At 42.3% G+C, this 16,347-nt stretch overlaps 1 protein-coding gene across 5 annotated transcripts in view; it reads left to right on the top strand.

Moving 5' to 3' along the window:
• The window catches only part of LOC140389705 (transferrin receptor protein 1-like), an 80,314-nt gene extending 65,091 nt beyond the window's left edge, over nt 1–15,223 (top strand). For 4 of the 5 annotated variants that reach the window (XM_072474102.1, XM_072474105.1, XM_072474101.1 and 1 more), the window contains exons 18-19: nt 6,167–6,307; nt 9,719–15,223. In XM_072474102.1, the coding sequence (XP_072330203.1) occupies nt 6,167–6,307; nt 9,719–9,961 (384 nt within the window). In that variant the 3' untranslated portion in view covers nt 9,962–15,223. Of the gene's footprint in view, nt 1–6,166; nt 6,308–6,370; nt 6,571–9,718 lie in introns of those variants that run through there. The other variant, XM_072474104.1, reaches the window with a different exon arrangement.
• Nucleotides 15,224–16,347: the final 1,124 nt, after the last annotated feature.

Consider the following 16,347-nt stretch of genomic DNA (forward strand, 5'->3'; position numbering starts at 1 on the left):
TCTGAATTACTAGTCCAGTGACATTTCCACGACACCATCTCCCCTTGAATTCATTCAGTTGAGTCTGTGGGACATTGCTGTGCACAAATTGGATGCAATATTTGCTTGCGTTTATTTTTTTTAAATGTAAATTTAGAGTACCCAATTTTTTTTTCTCCAATTTAGCGTGGCCAATCCACCTAACCTGCACATCTTTTGAGTTGTACATAGAATATTACAGTGCAGTACAGGACCTTCGGCCCTCGATATTGCGCCGACCTGTGAAACCACTCCAAACCCCATCTACACTATTCCCTTATCGTCCATATGTCGATCCAATGACCATTTGAATGCCCTTCGTGTTGGCGAGTCCACTACTGTTGCAGGCAGGGCATTCCACGCCCTTACTACTCTCAGTAAAGAACCTACCTCTGACATCTGTCCTATATCTCTCTCCCCTCAATTTAAAGCTATGTCCCCTCATACTAGACATCACCATCCGAGGAAAAAGGCTCTCACTGTCCACCCAACTAATCCTCTGATCATCTTGTCTGCCTCAATTAACCTCTTGACCTCTCTAACGAAAACAGCCTCCAGTCCCTCAACCTTCCCTCATAAGATCTTCCCTCCATACCAGGCAACATTCTGGTAAATCTCCTCTGCACCCTTTCCAATGCTTCCACATCCTTCCTATAATGCGGCGACCAGAATTGCACGCAATACTCCAAAAGCTAACACACCGTACGCCTTCTTAACAACCCTCTCAACCTGGGTGGCAACTTTCAGGGATCTATGTACATGGACACCGAGATCTCACTGCTCATCCACACTACCACGAATCTTACCATTAGCCCAGTACTCTGTCTTCCTGTTATTCCTTCCAAAATGAATCACCTCACACTTTTCTGCATTAAACTCCATTTGCCACCTCAGCCGAGCGCTGCAGCTTATCTATGCCCCTCTGTAACTTGTAACATCTTTCTGCACTGTGCACAACTCCACCGACTTTAGTGTCATCTGCAAATTTACTCACCCATCCTTCTACGCCCTCCTCCAGGTCATTTATAAAAATGACAAACCGCAGTGGCCCCAAAACAGATCCTTGTGGTACACCACTAGTAACTGGACTCCAGTCTGAACATTTCCCATCAACCACCATCCTTTGTCTTCTTCCAGCTAGCCAATTTCTGATCCAAACTGCTAAATCACCCTGAATCCCATGCCTCTGTATTTTCTGCAGTAGCCTACCGTGGGGAGCCTTATCAAACGCTTTACTGAAATCCATATACACCACATCAACTGCTTTACCCTCATCCACCTGTTTGGTCACCTTCTCAGAGAACTCAATAAGGTTTATGAGGCACGACTTACCCTTCACAAAACCGTGTTGACTATCTCTAATCAAATTATTCCTTTCCAGATGATTATACATCCTATCTCTTTTCAACCTTTCCAAGACTTTGCCCACAACAGAAGTAAGGCTCACTGGTCTATAGTTACTGGGTTGTCTCTACTCCCCTTCTTGAACAAGGGGACAACATTTGCTATCCTCCAGTCTTTCTTTTTAAAGTATATTTATTAAAGTTTTTTAACACAATTTTTCTCCCTTACAAACAACAAACCCCCCCCCCCCGGTAACAAAATAACAAGAAATCGCACTGAGCAAGAGGTATACATGGCAAAATGGTATATTTACATAGCTTTATACATTGGCTCTCTCCCGCACGTGCCAGTTCCCCCAACCCTTCATGTTATCTCTTGCTCATCCACACCCCCCCCCCCAAGCAATCCCCCATTTCCCCTCCCAGGACGTCTCCCCCTGCTCTTCTCCCCCCCCCCCCCCCCCCCCGGGTTGCTGCTGACCGACCTTCCTCTAACGCTCTGCGAGATAGTCTAGGAACGGTTGCCACCGCCTGTAGAACCACTGCACAGACCCTCTCAAGGCAAACTTAATCCTCTCCAGCTTTATGAACCCAGCCATGTCGTTTATCCAGGCCTCCACGCTGGGGGGCTTCGCCTCCTTCCACATTAGCAAGATCCGTCGCCGGGCTACTAGGGACGCAAAGGCCTGAATGCCGGCCTCTTTCGCCTCCTGCACTCTCGGCTCGTCCACTACTCCAAATATTGCTAGCCCCCAGCTTGGCTTGACCCGGACTTTCACCACCTGAGATATTGCTCCCGCCACTCCTTTCCAGAACCCCTCCAGTGCCGGGCATGACCAGAACATATGGACATGGTTCGCCGGGCTCCCTGAGCACCTTCCACATCTGTCCTCTACCCCAAAGAACCTACTCAACCTCGCCCCCGTCAAGTACGCTCTGTGAATCACCTTAAATTGTATCAGGCTGAGCCTGGCACACGAGGAGGAGGAATTAACCCTACCTAGGGCATCAGCCCACAGACCTTCCTCAATCTCCTCCCCCAGCTCCTCCCATTTACCCTTCAGCTCCTCTACCAGAGCTTCCCCCTCTTCTTTCATCTCCTGGTATATTGCCGCCACCTTGCCCTCCCCGACCCATACACCCGAGATCACCCTGTCTTGAATTTCTTGTGCCGGGAGCAACGGGAATTCCCTCACCTGTCGCCTCACAAACGCCCTCACCTGCATATCTAAAAGCATTTCCAGGGGGTATCTCAAACTTCTCCTCCAGTGCCCCTAGGCTCGCAAACGTCCCGTCAATGAACAGGTCCCCCATTCTTCTAATCCCCGCCCGATGCCAGCTCTGGAACCCCCCGTCCATCCTCCCCGGGACAAACCGGTGGTTACCCCTGATCGGGGACCACACCGAGGCTCCCATTGCTCCCCTGTGCCGTCTCCACTGACCCCAGATCCTTAGCTTTGCCGCGACCACCGGGCTCGTGGTGTACCTTGTCGGCGAGAGCGGCAGCGGTGCCGTCACCAACGCCCCCAGGCTCGTTCGTTTACAGGACACCATCTCCATCCTCTTCCATGCCCCTCCATCACCCACTTACGGATCATCGCCACATTTGCTGCCCAGTAATAGCTCCCTAGGTTTGGCAGCGCCAACCCTCCTCGGTCCCTACTTCGTTCCAGGAACCCTCTCCTTACCCTCGGGGTCCTATTTGCCCACACAAACCCCATTATACTCCTGCCTACTCTCTTGAAAAAGGCCTTGGTGATCACGATGGGAAGGCACTGAAACACAAACAGAAACCTCGGGAGGACCACCATTTTGACCGACTGCACTCTACCCGCCAGCGAGAGCGGTAACATGTCCCATCTTTTGAAGTCCTCCATTTATCCTCCAGTCTTCTGGCACTATTCCTGTAGACAAAAATGACTTAAAGATCAGAGCCAAATGCTCAGCAATCTCCTCCATAGCTTCCCAGAGAATCCTAGGATAAATCCCATCCGGCCCAGGTGACTTATCTATTTTCACACTTTCCAGAATTGCTAGCACCTCCTTATGAACCTCAAGCCCTTCTATTCTAGTAGCCTGTATCTCAGTATTCTTCTCGACAACATTGTCTTTTTCCTGTGTGAATACTGACGAAAAATATTCATTTAGCATCTCTCCTATCTCCTCTGACTCCACGCACAACTTCCCACTACTGCCCTTGACTGGCCCTACTCTTACCCTAGTCATTCTTTTATTCCTGACATATCTATAGAAAGCTTTAGGGTTATCCTTGATCCTACCTGCCAAAGACTTCTCATGTCCCCTCCTGGCTCTTCTTAGCTCTCTCTTTAGGTCCTTCCTAGCTAACTTGTAACTCTCGAGCGCCCTAACTGAACCTTCACGTCTCATCTTTACATAAGCCTCCTTCTTCCCCTTGACAAGTGATTCAACTACTTTAGTAAACCACGGATCCCTCGCTCGACCACCTCCTCCCTGCCTGACAGGTACATACTTATCAAGGACACGCAGTAGCTGTTCCTTGAACAAGCTCCACATTTCCATTGTGCCCATCCCCGACAGTTTTCCTCTCCATCCGATGCATCCTAAGTCTTGCCTCATAGCATCATAATTGCCTTTCCCCCAGATACGACTCTTGCCCAGCGGTATATACCTATCCCTTTCCATCACTAAAGTAAAGGTAATCGAATTGTGGTCACTATCACGAAAGTGCTCACCTACCTCCAAATCTAACGCCTGTTCTGGTTCATTACCCAGTACCAAATCCAATACAGCCTCGCCTCTCGTTGGCCTATCTACATACTGTGTCAGGAAACCCTCCTGCACATATTGGACAAAAACGGACCCATCTAAAGTACTCTAACTATAGCGTTTCCAGTCAATATTTGGAAAGTTAAGGTCCCCTATAACAATTACCCTGTTGCTTTCGCTCCTATCCAGAATCATCTTTGCAATCCTTTCCTCTACATCTCTGGAACTTTTCGGAGGCCTATAGAAAACCCTAACAGGGTGACCTCTCCTTTCCTGTTTCTAACCTTAGCCCATACTACCTCAGTAGACGAGTCCTCATCAAACGTCCTTTCTGCCAATGTAATACTGTCTTTGACTAACAATGCCACCCCTTCCCCCTGTTTTACCACCTTCCCTGAGCTTACTGAAATATCTAAACCCCGGCACCTGCAACAACCATTCCTGTCTCTGCTCTATCCATGTCTCCGAAATGGGCACGACATCGAAGTCCGAGGTACCAACCCATGCCGCAAGTTCACCCACCTTATTCCGGATGTTCCTGGCATTGAAGAAGACACACTAAAACACCTTCCTGTCTGCCGGTACACTCCTGCAACTTTGAAACTTTACTCATGACCTCACTACTCTCAACCTCCTGTATACTGGAGCGGGGGTGAAACCCACGCAGACACGGGGAGAATATGCAAACTCCACACGGACAGTGACCCAGGGCCGGGATTCGAACCCGGGTCCTCAGCGCCGTAGTAAACAGTGTAATTGATTGAAATCACTTGGACATGAGCTATTGTACATGCAGCATACAGTACATAAGGAGGTCATTCGGTCCATCGAGTCTGCACCAACCCACTTTAAGCCCTCACTTCCATCCTACCCCCATAACCCAATAACCCCTCCTAACGTTTTTGAACACTAAGGGCAATTTAGCATGTCCAATCCACCTAACCTGCACATCTTTGGACTGTGGGAGGAAACCGGAGCACCCGGAGGAAACCCACGCAGACACGGAGAACGTGCAGATTCCGCACTGACAATGACCCAGCGGGGAATCGAACCTGGGACCCTGGTGCTGTGAAGCCACAGTGCTTACCACTATGCTACCGCGCTGCCCAAATTGGATGCCACATTTGCTTGCGTTTAAACAGTGTTTGTTTATTTATTTATTTATTTTGTCGAGATACAAGTTATTTTTCCCTGTTGATGCTCAAATGTAGGGTGATAACTGTTGACACTTGATGTTGCTCACCAAACTTTAGTCGTTTTGAAACCATCTTCACTTTCTTGATGTTTTATTGTGGCCAATCCACCTACCCATCTGATTTTCCAAACAAATGCTTTCTGGGAAGATGTGACTTCTGAATCATTAAAACTATTTTCATGTTTGACAAACTGTCACATTATCTTCGAATTTACAGTGCAGAAGGAGGCCGTTCAGCCCATCGAGTCTGCACCGGCCCTTGGTAAGAGCACCCCACTTAAGCCCACATCTCCACCCTATCCCTGTAACCCAGCAACCCCACCTAACCTTTTTGGACACTAAGGGCAATTTATGACGAATCCACCTAACCTGCACATCTTTGGACTGTGGGAGGAAACCCACGCACACATGGGAAGAACGTACAGACTCTGCACAGACAGTGACCCAAGCTGGGAATCGAACCTGGGACCTTGGAGCTGTGAAGCAACTGTGCTAGCGTGCTGCCCCGAATTAGTGCTTCATTCTCTTGCTCATCCACTACCTCACTGTCCGACTACCCTCATGACCATCCCAATCCCTCATCAATTACCTACCTCTTGGTTGCTGGGACCGTTAACCCCGCTTCCCCCCCCCCCCCCCCCCAAAAAAACATTTTTACACTAAACAGAGTGCCCAGAACCTCTCTACTCACTCAGTTCATGTTCCTGGTGCAGGCCAAGTACCCATTTGAAATTTAAATTTCCCATGCAGTCCTTCTGCAGAGGGGGGGTGATCCCCCAGCACATTTTCTGGGGCGTGACCCCTGTATGGGAAACTGATGCAGTGTGAATTAGACTTGAAACCAAAATTAATCTTTTTGCAGGAGCGTGGACTGACTACACAGTGGCTATTTTCAGCACGTGGTGACTTAATACGTGCTGCCAATAATCTGAAAACTGAAATCGAAACCTCTGATATGAATAATGTATTGCTCTGCCGGGCCTACAATAATCGAATTATGAGGGTACGTTTTTGTATTTTGTTACTTTGCTTCTTCTGCAATTTATGTAACTTTGATTTGTTCCAGCTTTGTTTTAAGTGTTGAGATGATAAACTGAGTGCATTTGCGGTCAGCCAGCTGTTGATCTGATCTGAAGCACACTGTCCTACAAGAGGTTGCAAATTTGATTTGATCTGATCTGGAGCACACTGCCGTACAAGAGTTTCAAAGCCATGATATTGAAAAATCTGTATCAGAGTTTCCTCTCCCACTGAGATCTGTTCGAGATGGAGTACAAAGCAGACATGTGCCAATGAATACCCGAACTTACCCGTGCCAGGGGCTGAGGGAGGATGAGCAGTCCACCGTCATTACCGTGGTTTCGAATGTGCCCCCAGTCCAGGACCACCTGCTCTGGTCCATCTACAACTTCTTCTACATGAATTTCTGCTGCCTGGGATTCGTGGCGCTGGTTTTCTCCGTCAAATCTAGAGATCGGAAAGTTGTGGGAGATGCAGAAGGAGCTCGGCACGATGCATCTACAGCCCGAGCACTCAACATTGCGGCCACAGTCCTGAGCATCCGTGTTCTTGTGATCCTCATTCTGATGATATTTGTTAGCCTGTCTATGGTGACTCGAATCGTAAAGCAGAATGAAGAACAAATTTCTCATTCCTTTGGAGGTAGTAATTGAATGAGGCAATGGTGTCACCGGCTCATTGTTCAGGAGCAATTATGTGATAGAACTCTTTTCAATGCCTTGATGCACTCAACCTATTGCTTCTTTCTATCTAGAATGTCTGGCATGTTTAAAATGATCACCTCGCAGGAATACAAATTTATTTTTGTTTAAACTTGGCCAAGGTGTGTGTGATTGTATTAATAAAGCAATTGATAATCTGACGTCGCTTGGAGTTTAATGCCAAGCGCCCTTTGTTCAACTATAAACACTTCCTCTGGACAGTAGAAAGAAAAACCATTGAATAGGTTTATAGGTAAATATGTAGTGAAGTGCTGTTGTTTCATGGCAATGATGTACTTTGCTCTGAGAAATAGTAAATCTGAAACTTCAGTCAGTGTCACAGGATTGAAGGTCTATAACATTCTGATACTGCTGTTTGCACTTTGGTGTAGGGGTTTGAATTGGTCTCAATAAATAACTTTGGGATGAAAAAAGAAGAAAAATCTGTATCACTAAAAATATCTTCATGGACGTCGGTGTACTGGTGGCTGAGAACACAGGGCTTCTTGGACAGCCTCACTCACCTGTCATTCATTTACTGATCCTCCTGCTTTTCAATGTGCACAAATGTGGCTGATTATGCCAACAAAAGTAAAAACATTAATGAGAGCATGCTGTATGTCTTTGAATAAACACAATTCTTTAGGGGTTTAATTGTTCATATGTTGGAAGGATGTTTCTCCTGGCTGAGGAGTCTAAAACTGTCGATCACTCTCTCAAAAAGGGGTTGACCATTTAGCTTTGAGATGAGGAAATAATTCCAAAAAAGGTTATGGATCTTTGGAAATCTCTATCCTAGATGTTTGTTGTTGCTCATTTGTTGAACATGTGTGAGAGGGGTCGATAGATTTTTGGATGTTCTTGGAATTGAGGAATAAGGAGTGAGGCAGGAAAATGGAGTTAACATAAGAGATCAGGCATTATTGTATTGAATGGCAGCGGGCTTGGTGTGTCAAATGGCCTATAGCTTCTCTTATGATCTTATTTGGCTCTTTATCCAATTCAGTATGTATAATTCTATGGGCACCTTCTAAATAGATGTGATTTGGAAACAGCAGAGGCTGAATGTAAATGTGAGCAAAGCAGAAATATGTTGTCACGATACTTTTAAGTGTAACAAGTTCCTGCACACAAGTTCACAAGATATAGGAGCAAAATTAGGCCATTGGGTCCCATCGGGTCTTGTGAACCTTGTGTGGCACCTTATCAAATGCTTTCCGGAAGTCCAGATATACTGCATCTACAGGATCCCCATTATCCACTTTGCTTGTTACATCTTTGAAGAACTCAAGCAAATTAATCAAACATTATTTGCCCTTCATAAAACCATGCTGATTCTAATGGATAGCGCTTTGGCTTTCCAAATGTCCTGATGTTACGTCGTTGATAATTGATTCTAACAATTTTCCAACAACAGATGTTAAAACTAACTGGCCTGTAATTTCCCACATTCTGCCTCCCTCCTTTTTGAATAAGGGCGTTACATTAGCATTTTTCTATTCCACTGGAAGCTTTCCCATTTCCATGGAATTTTGGAATATCATAACCAATGGATCCACTATCTCTGCTGCCACTTCCGTTAACACCTTAGGGTGTAGGCCATGGGGACTTGTCTGCCCTCAATCCCAAGAGTTTGTTGAGTACCATTTCCTTGTTGATGCTGATTGTTCCAAATTCCAGTCTTTCTATTACCTCTGATTTGCTCGTTTCTGTAGGAATGGTACAAGTATTCTCTGTGAAAACTGAGGCAAAGTATTGATTTAGCATCTTTGCCATTTCTGTGTTCCCCACTATTAACTCACCAGTTTCATCTTCCAGGGGGCCAACATTCACCTTCGCGACTCTCTTCCCTTTTAGAAGCTTTTACTATCCTTTTTGATATTCTGTGCTAGTTTTTTCCAGTAATTTACCGTAGCTTTTTTAATTACTTTTTTTAGTCTCCCTTTGTTTATGTTTGAAAGTTTCCCAATCTTCCAGTCTCCTACTGGCCTTTGCAATATGATATAACTTAGTTTTTGTCTTATAATGTCCTTGACCTCCTTGTTTAGCCATAGATGTTTTTTACCCTTCTTCCCATCTTTCTACTTCACTGGGATATATTTTAGTTGTGAGGAATTGAGTATCTCCTTAAACAATTGCCACTGCTCATCAGCCTTCCTGCCCAGTCTATAAGGGTCAAATCTGTCCTCAAGCCTAATAAATTTCCTTTGTTTAATTTCAGAACACTAGGGTAGGGCTCCCTTTTCTCGCCCCAAAACTGAATCTTGAATTCTACCATACCACGGTCACTACTCCCTGGTGGATCCTTAACTATGAGGCCATTAATGAATCCCTCATTACAAAATACCAAATCGAGAGCAATCTCCTCCCTGGTTGGTTCCCCAACATACTGTCCCAGGAAACAGTCTCTGATGCATTCAATGAACTCTGCCTCCAGGCTACCCTTGCCAATTTGATTCCTCCAGTCTATGTGCAAGGTAGAAGTTTTAACCACCTGCATGAATTAATGTTTTGTACAAAAGAAATTGAAGAATGGTATAATGGATCTCTGTCCACTTCTCTGTCCCTTAAAGTCCCATTTTCATTGGTTGCAGTATGTTTTGGACAAAATAATAGGTCTAATATATCGAAAAATACAATTTATCCAGTTTTGTGCTGAAGTAATTAAAATTAATATCCATTTGTTCCAACAGGTGGAGTACAATTTTCTTTCTCCTTATGTGTCTATAAAGAGTTGTCCATATAGACACCTGTTGTATGGCAAAGGCAACCATACCCTTGCCGGTATTGTGGAGCAGCTGAAACTTCTGAGAGTGAACCCTGACCTCGTTGATTTCAATATGACCCGTAACGATTTGGCTTTTGCTACCTGGACCATCCAGGGAGCAGCCAATGCACTCGGTGGAGAAGTGTGGACCAGCAGCAATGAGTTCTGATCTACAGGCATTCACACTCGTTTGACTACAGGCAATGCTTTAACTTTCAAAATGCTGAGATAATTAATGCCTGAGCACTTGTCACTTGGGTTTAATTACCCTTGTATGGGATTAATTGAGATTTGTATTTCAATCATGCATGAAATCTGTTTTGTGAGGTGCAAACTTATCGGCATAAACTTGCTGCCTTATTTGGATGCTTTAAAAGAACAGATATTCTATTCCAGAAGTACAAGTGAGGGGACAATAATATCTCGGTTATATTTAAGTCATCTGTAATCTTTTGTATTCCATACTGCTGCCATTTTAGCTGTTTATATATTTGTCTTCGAGAGGTGCTTGCATTGCTTGTTCCCAGTGAATAGACATGTACCTGGCAGAATCCCTCTTGTCAACACCAACCATCTACATTTACTCATCGTTTAAGAACAGCTCCTGGTAAGACCTTTCACTAGGTCTTTTGGAGAACTGATCTTGGCAAATTCACAAATTTCATTAGTATGTAACAACTGCACATTATAAACCTGGTTGGTGGTGCAAGTACCTCCTTGGACCAATGGCGAAGCAGCTGTGCAATATATTCTTTCGTAGGTGACTTATCCTGTGTTCTTGCATTGTATAGTGGTGTGCAAAGGAGTACATTTAAACTTGGAAGCATTGAGGGAAACAAATGTATGTGGGAAATAGGAGAAATGGTGCAAGTGATGATCCTAATACAAGAGGGGTAATGAGAAATCAAAGCCTATGGTCATTTGGGACTTTGGCGACTTTAATATATCGATGAAGCTGTTGACTCCGCATCAAGTTTCTCCTCCCAAAACATTTTGTGTGAGGAGTTGAACTCCTGGAACATTGCACATGGGGAGTAAGTCTGTATAATGTTAAATATCTCCATATCCTGAAATAATATAATATGCTCCTCCTAGCAGTGAAGCACTGAAGTTACTAGGAATATAGTGTGGGCACCAAATAAAAGTGAGGAACATTGTAAATTAATTCAGTGTAATATGGAAATTAAATTGGCTATGTAAGAGGCAAAGTTTCTGTAGTTGGAGAAGTTTTTCAAAGTTAAATTTAATTATTACACCAGCAAAATTGAAATAATCCGGGAAGAAGAGCAAGAAGATAGAATAATGTGCATTAACAATGATTTAGTGACATCAGTGGAAATCTAATAAGTAAACTTTCTCGTCAATAGCAATGGCATTTTCAAATTTAATGGGTAGATCTGAAAGCTAATGAGGCATAAAGCAGAGTTAGTGTTGCTTAAAATTGCTTTCAATCCATTGGAAAAGTTTGTGTTTATGTCTTTTATGAGGCAGCATTTAGCAAAATTGAAAGATATTTACAGCATTTACAGTAAGGAAATCAAAACAAAATTGGGGTCCAGACCAAAAATGTATGCAAAATTAATACATTGGCATTAAATACTTATCTTTTCGATGCAGTGTAGAGATTTAAGTAGAGTGATGGTAGCTGGGAGAAGCATGTTATAAATGTTAAAGTTACCCAATGATTGGGAGGGTGCAAATAAGTACAAGTAGTGTGGATGAAAAGGGTTTGCCCATTCAGAAGTAAAGTAAAAGGGCATTAGCTGCTTATTTTGATTTGCAATAATGCCATGTTACCAACTGAAACACATGAAATTGAAAAGAGAAGATTTGTATAATTAATCTCCAGCCTCACCTGCAGGTTCTTACTTGACTTTAATGGGATTGAAAACAACCGGTTATTTTGAAGAATTCATTGCACTTTTTTCTGGATGAAGAATCTGGTGTCACAATTATGACAAACTCAAAACAAACATTAATACAATGATCTCTGCCCATTTATTGCCCATCCCTCCGGGCATTTAAGATTAACATTGCTGTGGGTACAGTCACATGTAGGCCAGACCAAGTAAGGATGGCAGATTTCCTTCCCTAAAGAACATTAGTGAACCAGATGGGGTTTTTTTAAAACGAAAATCGACAATGGTTTCATGGTTGTCATTAGACTTTTAATTCCAGATTTTGTTATTGAATTCAAATTCCACCATGGTGCGATTCGAACCCAGGTCCCCAGAGTATTACCCTGGGTTTTTGGATTACTAGTCCAGTGACAATACCACTACGCCACTGCCTCCCCACTGTTCTCAAGAGCTCAAAGCTGTGATACATTCACACTTTTTTATTGGTCCATTGTGTATTTAGGTGGGGCTGGGGGTATGAGGTCATTCTTGTTACCTTTTTCTTCCCCCAGATTAGGCTAATGTGCTAATTAGGTAACATAAATTGAGTGTCCAAGAAATTGCCTCAAACCCTGACATTTTGACTCTGACTTTAAAATAAAATCTAGATTTAGATGGTATAGAAATAAGTGCAGCTTGCATTTGGCATCTATTTTGAAATCTTTAAAATATTAACTTTTGCCTTCTACTTCAGTGCTATTCATCTGTCTGGAAATTTTGACAGGCTTGGCAATAATACAAAAATAGTATTTGAGTACTTTATTACAATTGTCAACACTTCCAAGTTCTAGGTAAACTTTGCTCATCACCTCTTTTTTTCATAAATTAATTGAGTTTAAAGCGAAGGTATACTGTGAAAGATGGCTTGTCCCAATAGCGCATCTCAGACTAGTCCCTCTAGCAGATAGTTTGATGGGTCAGTTATTGTGCAAAGTACAATAATCCCATTTTGAACCAGGGCTAATTTGTAAAATTACAAGCTGCATTGAAGAGATATGGAAAATTGTATGAAATTGGCACAGGCAATTTATGTCTTGAATTTTATTGATGCAGGGGTTTGCAAATACCGTAAAAGCCCAGAACGAGTGGCATGAAAAGAAACGTCATACTTGGCTTAGTTATCTTAATCCATTTAACACCTGTTCGAGTACTTTAATGCTGTCTGCCTATTTATCTAGAATATTGGTCAGTGTGGCAGGGCTCAGTGCTTACCAATGATCATCTTTCTTTCAAAATAATGTATCTAAATTCTTGTCTGGTAAGTAACTTTTAAGGATGCTGAAATTGTCACTAAAATGACTATAACAGCAACCATTGCTTTTATATACTTGTCACTTAAGCATCTGTTGAGCCCAGTTATCATGTCTACTTTTTTCACCAATCAGCACTGAGATATTTATTTTTTTTATTTATCAGTGACAGAGTTCACTATAAATAGTATTTTATCTTTTTTAAAATAAGATAATTATCGGAAGCAGTGTCTTCCATAATTATGACGGTTATACTGTCGACAATCAGAAAGCAGCATCTGCTACTAAGAAATGAAAGCCTATGACATTTCTACAAGTTTAAAAAACCTCATTATCGGGGGCAGTGTCTTCCATAATGTCATGAAATAAGGTAGTTTTTGCCTACCAAGGTGTATATCGGAAGCAGTGTCTTCCATATGTTTCACCTAAGGTGTATAAAATTATCGGGAACAGGGATTCCCATAATTTATCTATTTTATTTGAATAGCAGTTGCGGGGTGGGAGTGGGGTGTGTGGTAATTGCATGCTAATGATCAACTGCAATCCTGTTTTATTTGCTTAATTGTGTGTAATAGTAGCTTAACTGGTGGTTTATGTCCTCCATGTATAAGGACCTTGTGTACCTTGTGTCAATATATGTTCGCAGTTACTTTAAAACTTGTCTTCCCTTTTTAATTGTTACTTGAGCATGTAGAGCAGGGAGAAGAAATTCATGGACCAGTAGTAATGAAAGAACGCAATAGAATGTTGTGAAGTTCCAAGATATCCTCACCTCCAATATAGACTTATGAATATATTTGCTGTTGTTTATTGAGAAAACACTGTTGATGTCCTGTTTCTGGTGCTCTTCACCTTTGACTGGTGGAAATGCTACAGATTGGCCTACAGTGTACTCGCCCTATAGTGAGGAGAATGGTGGCAAAGTTCTTGCTTGTGAAGAGCTTCTGGTGCCTATTGTACAGCTGGCAGTGGATCAGACTCATACTTGTTAGTTGTCACATGACTGTTTTGGGGTGGAAGAAATTGAGTCTTTACTGTTCAGTTGACTCCAAGGTGCATGCCTTGTAATGGAAGTTTGTAACTGAGCAAACTTAATCCAGGTATCCAGTAAATCAATTGATTGACCAACCAGTTTGGTTTATAATTGTAACCTTGAAGCAGACCTTTCTCTGGAAACTGGAATTCTTCTAACTGCTCCAAATGGCCTCATAATCAGTGCCCTTATAGTTCAATCCTACATGGTTACCTTTGATCTGTGCTAGTGTCTTCAGAGGCTTTAAGTTCAGCAGTATCCATGTACAAACTTGGGAGTGCCTCAATTTTGTTTTTGATAATCTGCACCTAAGCACTTTGGCTTTGGTAAGTGGGTTGTGTTCTTTTGTATGGCATTGTAATTTGATGGTGTGTGCACTCCATCCTTGAGAGGCAACACTATTGCACTTATCCCAGGATACAAGAACAGAACATTTTAAACCAGTGTCTCTTTAAATTCTCATGGAAAAATTATCAATTCCATCAGATAAAAAAAAGTAGAAATCGTGCATGTTAGTGTGTCTTCAATCAATGTTTATAGCTTTCCAAATTACTCTTGCCATTTTTATCGGAATAGATTCTGCAGTTCACATTGCCATGAGATTGAACTAAACTATTGTAAAATGCATTACTGGCTACCAGGATGAGAATGATGCTATCCAATTGCATTTAAGTCCAGATTCAATGGAAGAGAAATGTTACATCAGTTTTTAAAGTATTTGCAATGTACATTTGTCGTCATTGTTTTTGTTTGAAACAAAATGTTCAGGTCAGGAACTGAAATGTTAAACTTAATCAGGCTGACCGAGAACAAGGAATGAGTAATTCTAGAAACAAGTAACTTAATAGACTAATGAGAAAACCCACATCCCTGAGAGTTCTTTGGCTCTCTATCTTGATGCGTCGTCTAACCTCAAACACCGATTTCAAATTTAACCAGTTTCCAGTTATTTTGGTTGTGGTACCTGGTATTTAATGCTTTTGAATATACTGTTTGGATTTTCTTTTCCACAGTTATTGAATGCCATTTGGGCCTGGCTTTAATTATTTTGTTCTTTTTGCTACTGCAGAATATTCTGAAAACTTGTCAGTTATCTCTTATTGTTTTGTATTTGTGAAGCAAAGCACTTGTATAGGCATAGTTGTAGGCAATGATAATTGTATTAATTTACAAATTGATCTAAAATGCTAGTTGGTATAAGATTAAACTATGTTGCCTTGCATATATGATTCAAATAAATCTTAAAACAACGTTGCTTTTGGATTGCTTAGTGTTTACGCATAGAACAAGCCGTTCAACTCCAATAAACATTCACTGTTGTCCCCTTATTTTTCTTGTCAAAATGTCCAAATGCGCATCTACCTATATTAAAGTTTAGTTGCTAATTACATGCCCATTCTGCAGGTTTATTAATATCTACTGGTATTTTATCATTAACCTGAAGATGAACTGCAAATTTTGGTCCGTATGTGTGACTTTTTCCAGTATGGTGCACAACTGCCTTTTTAAATTAGTGTAAGTCAGTAGAAAAGACAACTGTACAAAGCTGTTTTGTAAAGTTGTGCCATTTGCCTGGATCTTTAATGATGAAATTATTACTGTTTAATTGCTAATTCTGGTCTTTTAAGATTTCTAATTTTAAAAAAAATAGGTACAAGATATGAAAAGGGTCGGGATGTCCTCACGGCTGCTAGTTTGGATAATTAATGTGACCAAAGGAAAGCAAGATGAGTATAATTGAAACAATATTTGGAACCTCCAAGTCCCAATAGCAGAAATAATTTGTTCCAAGATGTACAGAAAGACTCATGCATACCAAAACATAGTTGGATATAAGATAAGGAATCGAACCGGAGTAGGTAGTTAGCTCTTGAACTTAAATTCAGTGAAACCATGGCAGATCTTTGATCTCAGCCCCACTTTCCCATCTGATACCCTTATCCTTTTATTCCCTTGGTCCAAAGGTCTATTAATCTCAGCCTTTGAAATGCTATCAACTTGGCTTTCGTAACTATGGGGCAATTTTAACATGGCCAATCCACCTAACCTGCACATCTTTGGACTGCGGGAGGAAACTGGAGCATCCGGAGGAAACCCATGCTGACACGGAGAGAATGTGCAAACTCCACAGTCGCCCAAGGCCAGAATTGAACCAGAGTCCCTGGCGCTGTGAGACAGCAGTGCTTGCCACCGTGCTGTTTCCTATTCCAAAACGTTGACTTCTAGTTGTAGACTCTCAAACGAGAGAAATAACCTCCTGGCACCTACTTGGATAAACACTCTTGAGAATTTTATACTTTTCACTGAGATCACACCTCATTCCTCTGAACTTGAAAGTAAAGGCCTTACTCGGTTTCTCTTCAGGACAACCCTC

This window comes from Scyliorhinus torazame, chromosome 14 (genome assembly GCF_047496885.1).
Source record: "Scyliorhinus torazame isolate Kashiwa2021f chromosome 14, sScyTor2.1, whole genome shotgun sequence".
NCBI classification, from domain to species: domain Eukaryota; kingdom Metazoa; phylum Chordata; class Chondrichthyes; order Carcharhiniformes; family Scyliorhinidae; genus Scyliorhinus; species Scyliorhinus torazame.